General features: G+C 28.6%; 1 protein-coding gene across 1 annotated transcript in view; it reads right to left on the reverse strand.

Moving 5' to 3' along the window:
* The window catches only part of LOC143255843 (dnaJ homolog subfamily B member 12-like), a 30,688-nt gene extending 15,386 nt beyond the window's left edge, over positions 1–15,302 (reverse strand). Inside the window, exons 1-6 of the mRNA XM_076512162.1 lie at positions 14,995–15,302; positions 12,353–12,539; positions 8,212–8,357; positions 3,580–3,723; positions 2,200–2,256; positions 562–629 (exon numbers count right to left, since the gene is read on the reverse strand). Of these exons, the coding sequence (XP_076368277.1) occupies positions 562–629; positions 2,200–2,256; positions 3,580–3,723; positions 8,212–8,357; positions 12,353–12,539; positions 14,995–15,127 (735 nt within the window). The 5' untranslated portion in view covers positions 15,128–15,302. The remainder of the gene's footprint in view (positions 1–561; positions 630–2,199; positions 2,257–3,579; positions 3,724–8,211; positions 8,358–12,352; positions 12,540–14,994) is intronic.
* Between the last annotated feature and the right edge of the window lie 124 nt (positions 15,303–15,426).

The following is a 15,426-nucleotide window of genomic DNA, read 5'->3' on the forward strand; positions in this document are numbered from 1 at the left end:
TGCAATGTTAGGTCTTGAATAAAATGTGATGGATAGCTGTTGGTTGCTGAAATATTCCACAATGTAGTTATTTTATTACGGAGAGAGAGGTAGTTAGAACAGACGTTTATGTTCTATTGAGAAGACTGAAGATAATGTTAAAGGATTTCTGAATAAAATTGTCAAAACTTGCAAGTAAGCCTATATATGTTTGCTAATAATAAATTGATATAGTGAAATAGTTACCTAATCTGCTGATCTGGATAATAAAAGGCAGTTTAACATTTTTTTCCAATTTCACAATTTAATGTTACAGTGTTTCAAATTTAAATAATCAAGAACTATTTAATGCAATTAGAACTTCAAAACAGTAAAAACGTTTTATCAATGTACCTTGTATACAGGTGAGATTGTGTACTAAGACCATTACACACAATAAAAAAGTTATTTTTGTAACTTTTGTTTTTATAAAAAATACTTTATTATTACAGTTAATTGTTGTTCTTAACAACAGCTCAAAATAGTTAAATAAAAAATTCTATTCTTGTATTTTTGATTATTACTTTGTAATCTCTCACTTACATCATTGTGAGCTTCATTTTGCTGTCTATTACTATGCCAGCGATTTCCTCGGCGAACATATACACCACCTAAAAGGAAAAAATGAATATTAGAGATTCACTCAATTAATAGATCATTCTATAAAAACTTTCATTTTCTCCAAATAGCTCCATTCTTTGAAGTAAATACAAATTCAACAAACACAAAATGTTTTCCATAATATTCATCAGGTAACAGGAAAATTTTAGATGTTTTGATGTACTGTTTTAAAAATTATATAAATCCTCAATAAAGTCATACAAATTTATTGTCTGATTTTAATTTTTCTCTCATTTTTAAGACACTTACAGTATGTATTATATAACAAACATTTTAAAGATCAAAATTAACCACACACTTACAGGTTGGTTACATTTACAATTCTGGATATTCCATACTGAAACTTCTTAACTATATTAAGCTTGACAACCCTGATCTAGAATATGCTTTGATCCACAATAAACTATTTTAGCAGACAACTTACAGTATTTTTTTTTTACTTAAAGAGTTTGGTTAATTCAGAAATTAAAGATATCCATATTTCACTTTGATTATAATAATGATGTTCTGTACTTTGGGGAAGAAATTTGTTTGGTGCAAGATGTGATAAATTACAAAATTATTTGAACCTTAGTTTTTAAACTGATACAATTCTTACTCAGAGATTAAAAGTATGAAAGAAGTATTTAAGTGAGTAAGCAATAATAGTATTGTACAAAAGTGCCAAGATACTGAAAGAGAAACTGTATACTTACTCCTGGCTTTAAATACACTAAAATTAATGTATTATCTTTATATTATTATTATTAAATGAAAATCAAGGTTCTGCACTAAGTTGCTTTTCCCAACTTTAACCAACTATAACAATTGTGTAACAAGGTCTATCAGAAGATTTGCTATGAATGTACAATAACAATTAATATGCAGCCTTAATTATGAATAAACAAGCAAAGAAAGTTTCTACAACCACTCTGACTTAATTTATCAGTTAGGTACCCTTGTTATTCATGGTGTTATTTAACCCAACGATACCTGACAAAGTTGGGCCTATTTGACAGAATTACTAAGCACCGAAACAGTGGTAAGTCTATGGATTTACAATGTTAAAATCAAGGTTTTGATTTCCTTTGTAGACACAACAGATAGCCCAATGTGGCTTTGTTATAACAAAACATACACAAACAGATTGTCACATTTAGCCAATGTACTCGCTAGTGTTTAAAAAAAAGTAATATTTATCTAACACCATAAACAATTATAAATGCCTTTGGAATTAATTAAGCTTAATACTGTATATTACACACATATGAACTTATCTTTAGTATGTACAAAAATCCAGTTAGATGTCAGAGCCACACAGAACAGTAGCAGAGCATGTGTGTACATAACCTCTTATAAATACATCTGGTCAACTTCTATAAATTTTAATTCACAATGGCTTATTAAGAAGACCTGCTAATGTATGTTTGCATTACATTTAGATTTAATCTGATTGATGCAGCAATTAGAGTTAGCAGATGAGTGAAAGAAATATTAGTCTACTTAAAAACATCTCTGAAATATGCATCTTGAGATATAAAACATACTTATAATATTTTCAAAATAATCAAATACATTTACCAGAAGGAAATCCTCCTCCAAAAAACATATTAAACAGCTCTTCAGCAGACATATCAGCTGTAACATAATAAACAGTACATTTCCAAATCAGTCAATTACTTCAATCAAAAAAGCATCTTAAATATTCCAAGATTTAATAATTAAAAAAGGGAAGATAACTGCTTATTCATTTTCTAAATCTGTTATGTATCTTAATATAAAAAAAATACCAAAGAAGAATTATAAAATAAATTGGTTTTAGGAGAAAAAAACAAGATAAAATACATCAAAACTTGAAAATCATTTTAATTCTCCTTGATCATTATCAGTTATTAAATTTCTTCAGCTTGAATGGTGCATATTTGCTTATTAACTATAAATTTAGATAAACATTAACCTATAACAGTATCAAAAATGTTTATGGAAATAGTAAAGAAAAAAAGAAAGAAATGAAAGGCAAATACTAGAAGAATGCCATCCCTTTATATGAAATGAACTACAATAGTACACTCATGTGTTGATAATTTATACTACATGACTGGTTGTCATTTAACCAAAACCACATATGTAATCATACTACACTTAGTAGCAATAGTTTGTTCCATCCATAGTTCTCAAGACTGAAATACCACATGATAAGAATGTAAAAAGTTTTTTAGTTAAAGATACTCTATACAAAAACTGTGGCAAGATTTAACATTTATGTATGAGTTGTTTGAAAGTACTAAGATCGGTATGCGAGATTGGCACTTTTAATAATAAAAGTGGTCATGATAGAAAACTGAAACTCTCCCAAGATGATATGTATTCCAGTGTATGTTCTTAAGAGATCTCCTCAATGATATTATAAATGTGTTAAACATTATTTTAAAAACAATAGTATACACCACTATTATATACGACTCAACAAACACGTAGCTACTTAAAAAAAAACCATTGCTGAAATGAGGTAACTGAGCCAAAAGAATGAATATGAATCAAACCACATACACCAGAACAATTAAAACTGGAGACATGAGGTCTTTAAAGATAAATACAAATTCAAATTGTTTTACATTAGGTCAGTGACAGTTCATTCAACAATGGAAAAATGGAGAGGAGAACAGTATTATTGCCATAAAAGTTTTTAAATCTGTTGCATGTACACTGACAGAAAAGATGAATTCCACCATGATTTTTCTACCTTTAGTGCAATATTCTGAAGAAGATTTACTTGCTATTTTTGATACAATAATTGGATTATATATCATGGTATCAACAATGTGCATTTTGAATGGCTTTAAGAGCAAAACTGGAACAAAATCATCTTGTTGTGAAACTTTTGCATCACCTGTATAAAAATCATTTTACTTCTGAGAACATAAATTTTCATCAGTTATACATAATCGTCTAGCAATTTACCTTCAAATCCTCTACTATATTCATAATATCCATCTTGAAAAGTACGGCTTTGTTGTCTTCTTGCTTGAGCTTCTTCAGAACCATAAAGATCATATTGTTTTCTCTTTTCAGTATCACTTAATATAGCAAAAGCATTTCCAATAGCTAAAAAAACAGAAAAATATAGGTTAACAGTGTGATTTGGACATTAAAGTTTCAATTTGGAAGAAACCTTTTTTTAATTACAAACTGATTTTTCAGGTTGACATGAAAGGATCGACCCTGTACTTGAAAAGGATTGTTGGCTATAATTACAAATTTAATAAAGTGCATCTATATGGAATGTTACAAGCTTTTACTAAAATGTATAAATCTACTTGATGTCAAAATTCACACATCACCAGAGTATTTGTACTCAAGATACAGCTGCAAATTGATAACATGTGAGAGTTCAAGATAATGTTTGTGTAAATAATAAAAGAATGTTTGTCTACGTACAATTTACATTTTGTACTTTAACCTTTAGAACCTCCAAAATGTGTATCTACAATTTTTCAATAACCCTATATAATGTATTTAGTATTTATCCTCCCCTACTATAGAATGTTACTAAATCAACAGTGTAGAGTAAAATGAATATTTGATAATTACCAAACATAACACCATATTAACTGGCATTCTGGAAAGAGTTGCAGCATGCACACTGACTGTCACCAATGCATAAAAGGTTAAATTATAGTATGATTTTTTAAATATTTTAGGCTTTTACTGGAAAAAAGAAAATAGTAACTCATGTTTAATAATAACTGTAGCATGTAGATTAATTTCAATAGTGAATTAGTGTTTGTAACAGATTAAAATTAATATTTTAATACATAGAAGTTCACAGTCACAATACCATGAAAATCTGCTGTAACTTGAAGAACATAACTGCATTTTCTAATTGTTTGTGCAGAAGAAAGTTTTGAGGTAGTGTATTTCAAGCATAAACAGTTGCTTTTGTAGGGCAAATTATTTACCTTATTATGTTCAGTTAGAATGCCAAGTTTATAATATTTCTACAATATAAAGATGTTCCTTAATGCTGTGTTCTCAATCAAGGTTTCCAACAGTATTAGGTTGCTAGGACCAGTACAAACAAAATATCACCAGTGCTCAAGCACATCTAATTATGTGACCTCAACAATTAGAAATTCACACACTGATCACTAATTAGAAATTCAGTTTTTTTGCAGTGTGTTCTCATGTAAAATTTTTTTCACTTCAAACCAAATTTTTAGTTATCTGTATGACCACTGCATGACAACTTTGGCTATGAATCTGTTGAAATCTAGATTACAAGTTTAATGGAATCAGTCTAAAAAAATCTATTAGCAAATTGTAAATTGGTGAATGTCAGAGGTAGGCATGAAAAGTGGTTTATGAATTTTTATTGATTTCTCTTTAGCCTCACAAGACTAAAGAATATAAAAATATAGCTCCAGAAATATCAAGAACAAAATTATAGAGAATATCTTGCTTTACATTTTGTAGTTTTTTAGGGCATGAAAAAAAATTTAGAACAGGAGACAACTTGAGAATAAGTAATCAAATTATCACACCAGGGGTATATGAGGTTGCTTTTAAATATTTCCTTATATAATTAAGAACTTCTAACTTATATAATATTAAACAATTTATTATCTATGGTTTGACCCCAGGTTTGTTTATATTCCACAATTACTAGGTGGTTTAATTAAATATTGAGTATAACTTACTAACACTTCATGACATGAGAAGTTTGACTGACCAGTATACCAGGGGTTAGTCATGCACATATCTACCTGACATGTAATAAGTCACAGACACATTTAGTCACATTCTCTTCCAGAGTATAGGAATCATCAGTTTCCCACATGTTATACTACTGCTGATCTTCACAGTGAGATTTGCTTACTGACTGGAGTAGAAACTCAAAACTACCACATAAAAAATTTATAATTCTGAGAAAAGCTAAGTTGAAATACCAGAGAAGGTGTTTAGTCAAAACTCCAGAGATGGGACATGTGATAACAAATATTATTGTCAACATATGATATACTACAAACCACTACCACCAGTAATGAGAGGCCAATATCAGTACTAGATGTAGAGAAGTGGTACTGATTGCAAATCCTATTCTCAATACTTAAGAAATTACACAGCCTGAAAACTTTGGTAAACTTGTTAATTTTTATTAGAAGAGGAAATTTTATTTATGCTTTAATAATAGCATTTTTTAGAGTAATGCAAGTTGAAAAATTAAGGTCAAAGTTTAAAAATGATTAGATATTACCTCCACAACAGGATTGATCCCTGGGACCAACCTCATAACCATTTTGTGCTTATTATATTTTTTCATTATATTACTTCTAAATAAATAAGTGTATGTTCATGAAATGTGATATATTATCAGTAAACATTACAAGGATTACATAAGCAAAATATCAGATTTTAGTTGATTAAGTCTTAGGCTTTGTTAAGCAATGTTTTTTTTATTCCCTTTTCTTTTTCATGTTGCTTATCCAACATGCAACGTAATTTTCACTTTAAGATCAAAAATACTTCAATCCATCTGAAAATTTTCAAATTTCACAGGTGAAATCTTTATAATGTACAGCCAGTTCTTGAGAAAAGATATATATATTGATATTTTTATTAAGAAATCTCTGAATGGGTTCAGCCAATTACACAGATCTTATAACTGCTATACAAAATTAGGAAATGGAATATAAATTATACCTTTTTCATTCTACAATGACTACAAATTATAAAATTAAAACATAAATGTTTAGACATAATAGCTTAAATCTCATAAATATTATAAATCTATAAAGATTTATTATTTTTTTACACTGACCCTTCAGCTTTCCTTGTCTAGCAAATACAGAAATTACAATGATATGGTGCATGTGCACTCAATGTTACCATATCTAATAATATGGAAGCAGAACAAGTAAACTGAAATAAATTCTTGGGAAGCCTAATTGAACAATACAGAACAACAGATATAGTAAGCACTGAAATAAAAACTTTAAAAAAAGTAGGTCTACAAGAGACACTATAGGGTGCCACCAGGGCACGACTAACTTCTGTCGAACTAAATAATACGTGAAAAGGACAAGAAAGGAAGAGACCTGAAATTACAAATCTAACAAAAGAAAAATATTTAAAGATATTTTACAAAAAAATAAAATTTATTGTTGTTTTTCTGTTTCCTAGTTTTAAATACTTATTTGAATAATACAATAATAGCTAGTGAATAATAGTAAAGAAAATGGAAAAATAAAATATAAAGATTTACCTTAAAAATTAGTATTGTTTTAGGAGGTTCCAGAAATTATGCAGATAAAACATTAAACTATAAGATGAATAAAATTATTTTTGTACTTAAAAAGCACCTTGCACTCAATGTGTTAATAGTATGAAAACCAGTAACTACAACAGATAAGTAACATACTTTTGTTAAAAAAACACTTATAATAGTGTAATTCTTTGTGTACAAAATCTTGCCATGTTTTTGAGAGGGTATGCTAACAAATCTCAGAGTTACTGTACATATTGTTGTACAAGTGTAATTTTATGCAACTGAGTTTCTGCAAATTACATGAGCCTGCAACAAAAGAGTTAAATGTATCTTATGAAATTTTACTAGGCTCCTGAAGATACTGCTTGTAAATAATCTCTGCTCAAGCTATGCTAACATCATGATGTTTGATGATAAACTATTATTTTTTTTTTTTTATAAGTACTATAGTAATTTTTTTATAAGTACTATATAATTTATAATTAATTGAATAATCACAAGTATACATATGAAGTAAAATAAAAACTCACTAAAACTATGCAGATTTGTTCTAACTTTAATTATTTTATTAAAATTTGGCAGTTCAAACTGTGTTTTCATTTTAACATCTTTGAAATTTTTCACATACAAGTGTGTTAACTCTACATTCGCAGAGTCAATCAAATTGACCAAGCCCATACTGGAGAAAATGTTTCCTATAATTTCAAATTTACTTTATGTAACTGCACAGAACTTGGTAACCTTTTAATAATGATTACAAATATGTTGCATATGAAAGAATTGTAATTTTTGATAAACTATTTCTCCTCAAGACCTCTTGGTAAATTTACTTAAGTCAACCTGACTCAGACTCTGGTTAATCTGAGTGCAAGGTGATTTTTCTCACAGAGAATAAAAATATTGTTTGATCTTACAGTTTTTGTATTCCACTTGCACAACTTGTGGAAGTTCCTAACTGTATAACATGGTACTTCTGTACACATTATTCATTTTCTTTACCCTAAAACTAATTATAATAACATTATTTGAATCAAAATTTGAAAAATGAAATAAAAATCAAGTGTACATTTTCTTTTAGCATGACAGAAGATTGTCACAACTATAACTGCTTATCCTAACAACTGCAGACCTTTGATGTCTTCATGAACATTTTCCTTTAATTTTATTACTCTCTAAACTGTATATAACTATTAATAGCATAACAAGGTAACAACATAATAATTTCAGTGTAATGTGTAAAACTTCAAATGAAAAAAAGCTATAAAGATTTCACCTATTTGTGGTTTAAAAATATCACAACTAAAAATTAACAAAAATAAAAACCTTACCTTTAAATGCTTCAGCTGCTCCTGGAGTTTTATTTTTGTCAGGATGGAATTGTAGTGCCAGTTTTCTGTACTGTTTTTTTAAATCTGACTCACCAGCATCCTTTGTCACTCCCAATATTTCATAATAGTTTTTACATTGCTTAATCCTCATGAAAAAATTAAAATAACATAACTCTGAGAAATATGAACTTCAACTACTATTATAATCATTACTCTAAATATTTACAATATACTTATTCCTTTTGAATTGTTAAAATCAGTTATGATCAAACCGGCTTCTAAATCCTGTGAAATATTAAAATAATTCATAAGAACTGACATAAGTACATTTTTTAAAGAACCAGTTTCCAAATCCTTTCAATAATAATTGATTCACTTTTTGTCTATAATTTCTAAAGACCAATAGGAAGAAAGAAGACAAAAACTAGACACTGATTTTTAGAGTACTATACCATCAAGATCCAATTTTAAATTATTTTGACTACATCAACTTAAAATAACTACAGAAAACATATAAAGTGACAACTGTCACAACTGATGATTACAGACACAAAACTTTTAACATTCTTAACTATATAACTAAAATCCCATCTAATACTCAACTGGATCATTCTTCATTAAAATAATAGCCTGAACTGGTGAAAATGATAAGAAAAAACATCTTGATACACTCCAGTTTTTCACACTTCTCAAAAAAATATGACTAAACCACAAGGGATAGCTAGTTTTGATTTTCAAACAACACAAACAAAATTAAGTAACTGATGTGTTTTAAAAAGAAAATGTTATACAACTTACCATGTCACATGACATGCTTCAATTCATTCATAGTTCACATTGCTCTACGCATCACTAAAGCTACAATTTCTTTTTTTATAACTGAGACGAGCAAAATTTATACCATTTATTGGCTGCCATATGACTTTCTTTGTACTGTCTTTAACATAATATATTGGAAATGGGGTGATATATGATCATTTCATTTTACAAGTTGGTAACCACAATCAATCTTAATGGCAGTTGTTTCACCTTCAATAACCAACCAGCAAAATAATGAGAACTTACTTTATAAAGATGATGAAAGAAGCAATCTCTGGATTTGATACCCCTGCTGAAGGGGAGCTGTTCTTAGCCATTGTCTTGCAGTTTAACCATAATAAAACTACATTTTTGCTGAATAAGACTAAAGAATTAGCTGAAATATAACATGATCTATCTTTTTTTTTTCAACATGATCTAGAGTTTGCTATAAATGAGAAGTCCTAATAAACTGTATGTTTGGTAAGTAAACAAAGTTTTATAATAATAAACATATGATCACTTTCTTTTAAGTTACAAGGTAAGTAGATAAGTAACAGTTCAAAAAACAAAGAAACTTGATTTTGTTCTCATCTTATAAATGAGTAATCTCCTTTCTACAGAAGCGATATTCATTAGTTGCTGATGTTAAGATCTTAAAATAATATGAATGGATATTTACATCACATTTATCTACTGTGTGCTCTAATACAATTAATATCTGCATTTTCTTTCACTCAAACCAGCAGGTTTCTTGTTGTAGAACTGATGTAACCTTCCTTGCAACAAGGACATGTAAAATGATAAAACTATATTTGATGTTTTCAACGAGGAAATGTGATCTTCACATCTGAAGAAATACTGCAAATGACATTATGTTTACAAAGACATTACACTTGTAGGTGCAGACACATTCAAAGAAGGGCTACTCATTGAACACCTTTCACCAACTTTTTAGTTTGTATGTAATACAGTTTAATGAACACTGCACTAATTTATTAATGAGGCCATTGATAAACCAACTTATAAATACCACTAACTGCCAAGAACTAACAAAATTTCTTTTGAAACATTCAAATGTATAGACATATAAATAACTTATCAGTGATTCAACTATTCTTCACCAGAATCATTAGTTTGCATTTCCTTGTCTCACATTTTTTTCCAATAAAAAAAACACCTTATACGTGAATGGTTTTTACTAGAAGCAGTTTGGTTATGAAATGATGAAAGATCAAGAATGAAAAATATAGGAGTGCTAGTAGCAAAGTAAGTAGTTATAAGGATGGACAAGAATATACACTACATAATTATATGTTTGTTTTTGAATTTCACACAAAGCTACTCGAGGGCTATCTGTGCTAGCCATCCCTAATTTAGCAGTGTAAGACTAGAGGGAAGGCAACTAGTCATCACCACCCACCGCCAATTCTTGGGCTACTCTTACCAACAAATAGTTGGATTGACCGTCACATTATAACAACCCCACGGCTGAAAGGGCGAGCATGTTTGGCGCAACGGGGATGCGAACCAGCGACCCTCAGATTGCAAGTTGCACGCCTTAACACGCTTGGCCATGCCGGGCCATAATTATATGTGAAAAATCAAAATAAAGCAATTCACAACAGTGGATTCTACAGTAAAAAATTAGAAGATTTACACTGCAATTAGAATTGTGTGATTAATAATCAACAAAAAAACAACTGATAACCATATCTGTAAATTGAACTTTTGCACCACATTATAACTAACTACAAAGTATTAAACACACAACATGTTTTTAAAAAAACATAAGTGCAGATGCAAGTATTTTGGTCAACAACATTACTACCCAACCTTTTCTTTTTATAACATGCTTTTAGTATTTAAGTATAAGCAATATAAGCACTTTAGTTTAAAATGATTTCTAGGTCTATGAAAGAAAAGTATGAAAATAAAATTTTCTTAAGAGGCAACATTTGATTTTCAAAAAACAGATGTTTATTCACTTTGTAATGAGGCACAAATTGACTTGCCTGATTAATGGTATTTGAAAAATCAATTACTCAATGACTTCATTAGTCATCTACTACAAATCATGATACATGCAAACACAAATTTAATAATAGTTGCTGCTAATCAGTAGCCCAACATTAGCAACATATAAAAAACATGTTGCCTAAAAGCCCCAGTAGCCAGTTACCCTTCATCTAGTGAGCATTTCAAAATTAGTGATAGTGGTAGAGAGCCTTAATAGCTTTGTCAGAGCAAAGACAGGCTCGAACAAGTTTGGTGGGCAATATTTTGATAATTGGAGTAATAATAAAAAAATGCAAATCCTAATTTAAACTAGTTTATTATTTCTATAACAACCTATTTACTCATATTATTGATTAACATATTGTTGGAATAATTAAAAACATTAATTTCAAGTACTTGATTTAGTCAAAATTTCAATTACTCAGTTCATACAATACTAACAGATGTCATAACTGCTTATAGATAATCAAATCACCTTGATTAATAAATTAGATTGTTCAGCTCTATCTACAACATTCAAACTCATATGAAAGATACTAAATGTGTTGCACCATAGGTGATACAAGTAATGTGCTACGAAGCTATAATGCTATTATATCAATACAATGACAGATACTATACGAGTTACGCATCTTCCTGAAATTTAGCAAGCTATCAGTAAACATTCTAAGTCTTTTGTAAATACACACACAAAATTTCTAATGAAGTATATTTGCAAAAAAATTAATGACTCAATAAAGGAAGATGAATACTGAGTACTACCTGTCATGTTTTACATGCAAACTTACAGACCAAATTAACAATAACAAAATACAAAGTCAAACATTAACTTATTTTACTTTTCTTGTCAGCTGCCCTTTAATTGGTCAAACCTGAAAAGTTAAAAAGCACCATAAAGTGTGAACTACTTAAATAAAACAATATTAGTAATGCAGATATTACATTACATGGAAGACTGCCAAAATTAGTAACAAACCCTCATTAATACTTCTGCATTTAGGTACATATTGTATTGTGGCATCAATTTATATAGATATGTATCATGTCAACTACTGTGACAAAGTATTCATCACTAGAAGACACCAACTCTGTAAACAATTCAGTAACATGGCTTGTTTACTACCTGTTCAGTAAAAATCAACCTTGAATAACACCAGCAGAATAATTAGGTTCTGCAATCTTAATTTACACTGAAAAATGATAATTTCTGTCTTAAAAATTATAATAATCACTGGAAAAAAATCAAGCAGGAAAATAGATGTAACAATACAAGATAGTGACTTAGCACTAAACAGAAACTTAAAATTTCACTTATTGTGCCAACCTTTGTACAGCTTCAACTTGCTCCTGTGTGTATTCTACCTTCATCCTTTCTTTAGGTTCTTCCAACGTTCTAGAACCTGATAATTTGCGTCTTCTGAATGTAGGACTTCCATGCATTTCTCCTTGGCAATTTTTGTTGTTATTAGGACTCGTTGAATCATTTAGTTTTTTTAATAAATCTAGTATATCTGTAAAACAATCATTAATTTTTACTTCACTCTGTGTGGCATACAACTAAATATTACAATAAAAGATTTTATTGTGGCAAAATTAAGTGCACACACACACTAAGTTTTATCTTAGAACTTTTTGATATTATTAATTCATAACAATACTAATAACACAGATGGGTAACCCATCATAGACAGGGTGTCTGTACGAAGCTGTGTTTTGGCTGAGGGCATAGTTCCCTATCAAAGTCAGGAGGCAAGCTACACAGGAAATTCAGAAAATCAGAACTTTTTGAAAGACTTCAGTGTGAATATTTTCTAGATTCTTTTCAAACAACAATATAAACAGAAATGATAGCATGAAAAGATGGTAAATACAAATATAGATTATGTATTTACATGTTTTTACAATATCTTTTCAAACACCTTACACTTCCCTCCATCACTAATGTCTTTGATGTAGGTGAAACTAATACTTAAATTAGGAATTGTCTTTATTTTGTTATGTTCCAATGCATTATTTATATAGACTATTAATTTGTAATGGTGTGCAAGATCTATATCATTCTGAATATTGGTGTGTTTTCCACCATCAACAAACATTTGGTTAATATTCTCATGACCTATTATTAACTAATCATATAAAGGAAGCAAAATAATCTTTATTATCTACTCCACACATGTATTTTAAGAAGCAGAAACAAAACTATATAAGCTGTATTTGCAAAAGTTTCAGACTACAAATCACAAATTAATAGTATAAAATATCAAACCTTGATTTGCATTCACAGGACACTCCTATTTAATACTTATTTTTTTCTAGTAAAGGATGATCAACTGTAATATTTTCATGCCAATCACAAAAACAATATCAATTAAACCAATTAATCAAAATTATGATTAAGTCAATGTCATGAAAATAACCAATTAACTGAAATTAAGGTTTCTAATTAGTTAAGCTATCCAAATAATCAAAATATTGTCTTAACTTATTTTTTTGGTTGTTCACCTAAAATTATTCATGTCATACCTTGTTGAAATAATCAAATACTATAAATTTGTCTTTTCAATTATTCCATTTTTTATTATTGCAGCTATCGAAATCTGATGCGAAGTAACTATATTAGTTGATATAACTAATTATTAAGTGACAATTACCTGATCATATTTCACTAACTGCTCAGCATTACTATCAAAAATATATTTTTACCTTTATGTCAATGCAATTCTTAGAAGCATTCAGAAAGTATAACTTACATCCATGTGTGATGTTTCAGATAGTTAAATATTGGCAAAGCAAGCACAACATAAAAATACCATGAACTGTAGTTTTACACAAATTCTTCCATTTATACTATAACAGTTAATAATCATGTTTAGTATGAATTACAACTAATAATAATTAATCTTAATTATGAATAATAAAGAAACCACAAAAGCTTTTATGACCATTCTGCTTTAGTTCATCAGTCAGGTGTCATCACTGTTAGCTATGATTTCTGCACATAATAAATATCAAATAATTTGTTAGGCTAGTCTTAATTTACTTACCTCTCTAACAAATTAGTTAAAACAGTATGTGACAAATCTGCTGGCTCTTTAGTGAGAATATATATGACATATTGTTGAACAATTTTATTAATAATAAACTTATTAGCAAAGAGATACTTGAATTAAATAAAGTGTGGAATGTAAAATAACTGTTGAAGAAAAATTATTATTAGTGGAGTGTGCATTCTCTACCCATAGTTATTAAAATAACACTGTCTTGAAATACTGCATAGAAACTAGATTAAATTTCAAACAAGTTCATGGGATATATAAGATTTTATTTTCTAATTGTAGTGTTGTTAGTAATGGCAACATTAATTATCTAAAAGTAATAGTAGTATTAAAAACAAAAATTAGTTGTTCATGAATTACACATAGAAATTAAGTAATTTAATGACCCCACATTACTGGAGTTTGGAAAATCAAAGACAAGGACATATTAAAACACTTGAATAATTCAAAACTTAAACATCACGATAATCAACTTCATTAGGAAGCTCTAACTTATAATAATACTAATATTAATAACATAAAAACATACCAAATGACTTAAGTTAACAGAACTGGTAACAATAAAGTCAATAACTGAACATCCATAAATTATATTTTTACACCTTATTTGATGTTTGTTTTACATGTTTCAGAATTTTGATTGAAGTTTATGATATACCTAAACTTAAGGCCAGTAAGATTAGTACTAGTGTTATCAGTAGTAGTATTAATATTCTAAATAATACCAACAGTTGTAGAGTTACTACTAGTAATACTAATTGTACTAATACAAGTAGTAGTAGTATTACTATTGGTACTGATAGTAGTTACACAATAGCTAATTAGACGGAAGTTTAGCAAGACCCTTACAAAAATAAAAAAAATATTCACACCCTAATTAACACTTATATTATAAAATTAAAAATCTCACCTTTAGCTCTATCGGTAGGAAATAATTTTTCAGCTTTTTCTAAAAATTTCATAGCTTTCTCAGTATTTCCTTCATTGAGATATTTTAACGCTAATTCAATGCACTTTTCAGACTCATCTTTGTTTCCTTCCATGACTAATAAATAGTAATATTAACAAAAGAACTTAAATTTCATACAACTAAGAAAACCTAAATTACCTTAAATTAAAAATGTATTCAATTTACATACATAACGTGTACCTAATCTTATACATATTAATAACCTCGAAAGTTAAACTATAGCGTTGGCTACAGATCCTTGAGTGGCTAGATCGTGAATTATAATTAGTTTATTTTAAATTAGAAAATCATTGATCATATTGTAGTATTTTATATTATTACAAGTTAATTTAAAAACGAAATGTTTTGGGATTTAAATATAATAATTATGTA

This window comes from Tachypleus tridentatus, chromosome 7 (genome assembly GCF_004210375.1).
Source record: "Tachypleus tridentatus isolate NWPU-2018 chromosome 7, ASM421037v1, whole genome shotgun sequence".
NCBI lineage: Eukaryota > Metazoa > Arthropoda > Merostomata > Xiphosura > Limulidae > Tachypleus > Tachypleus tridentatus.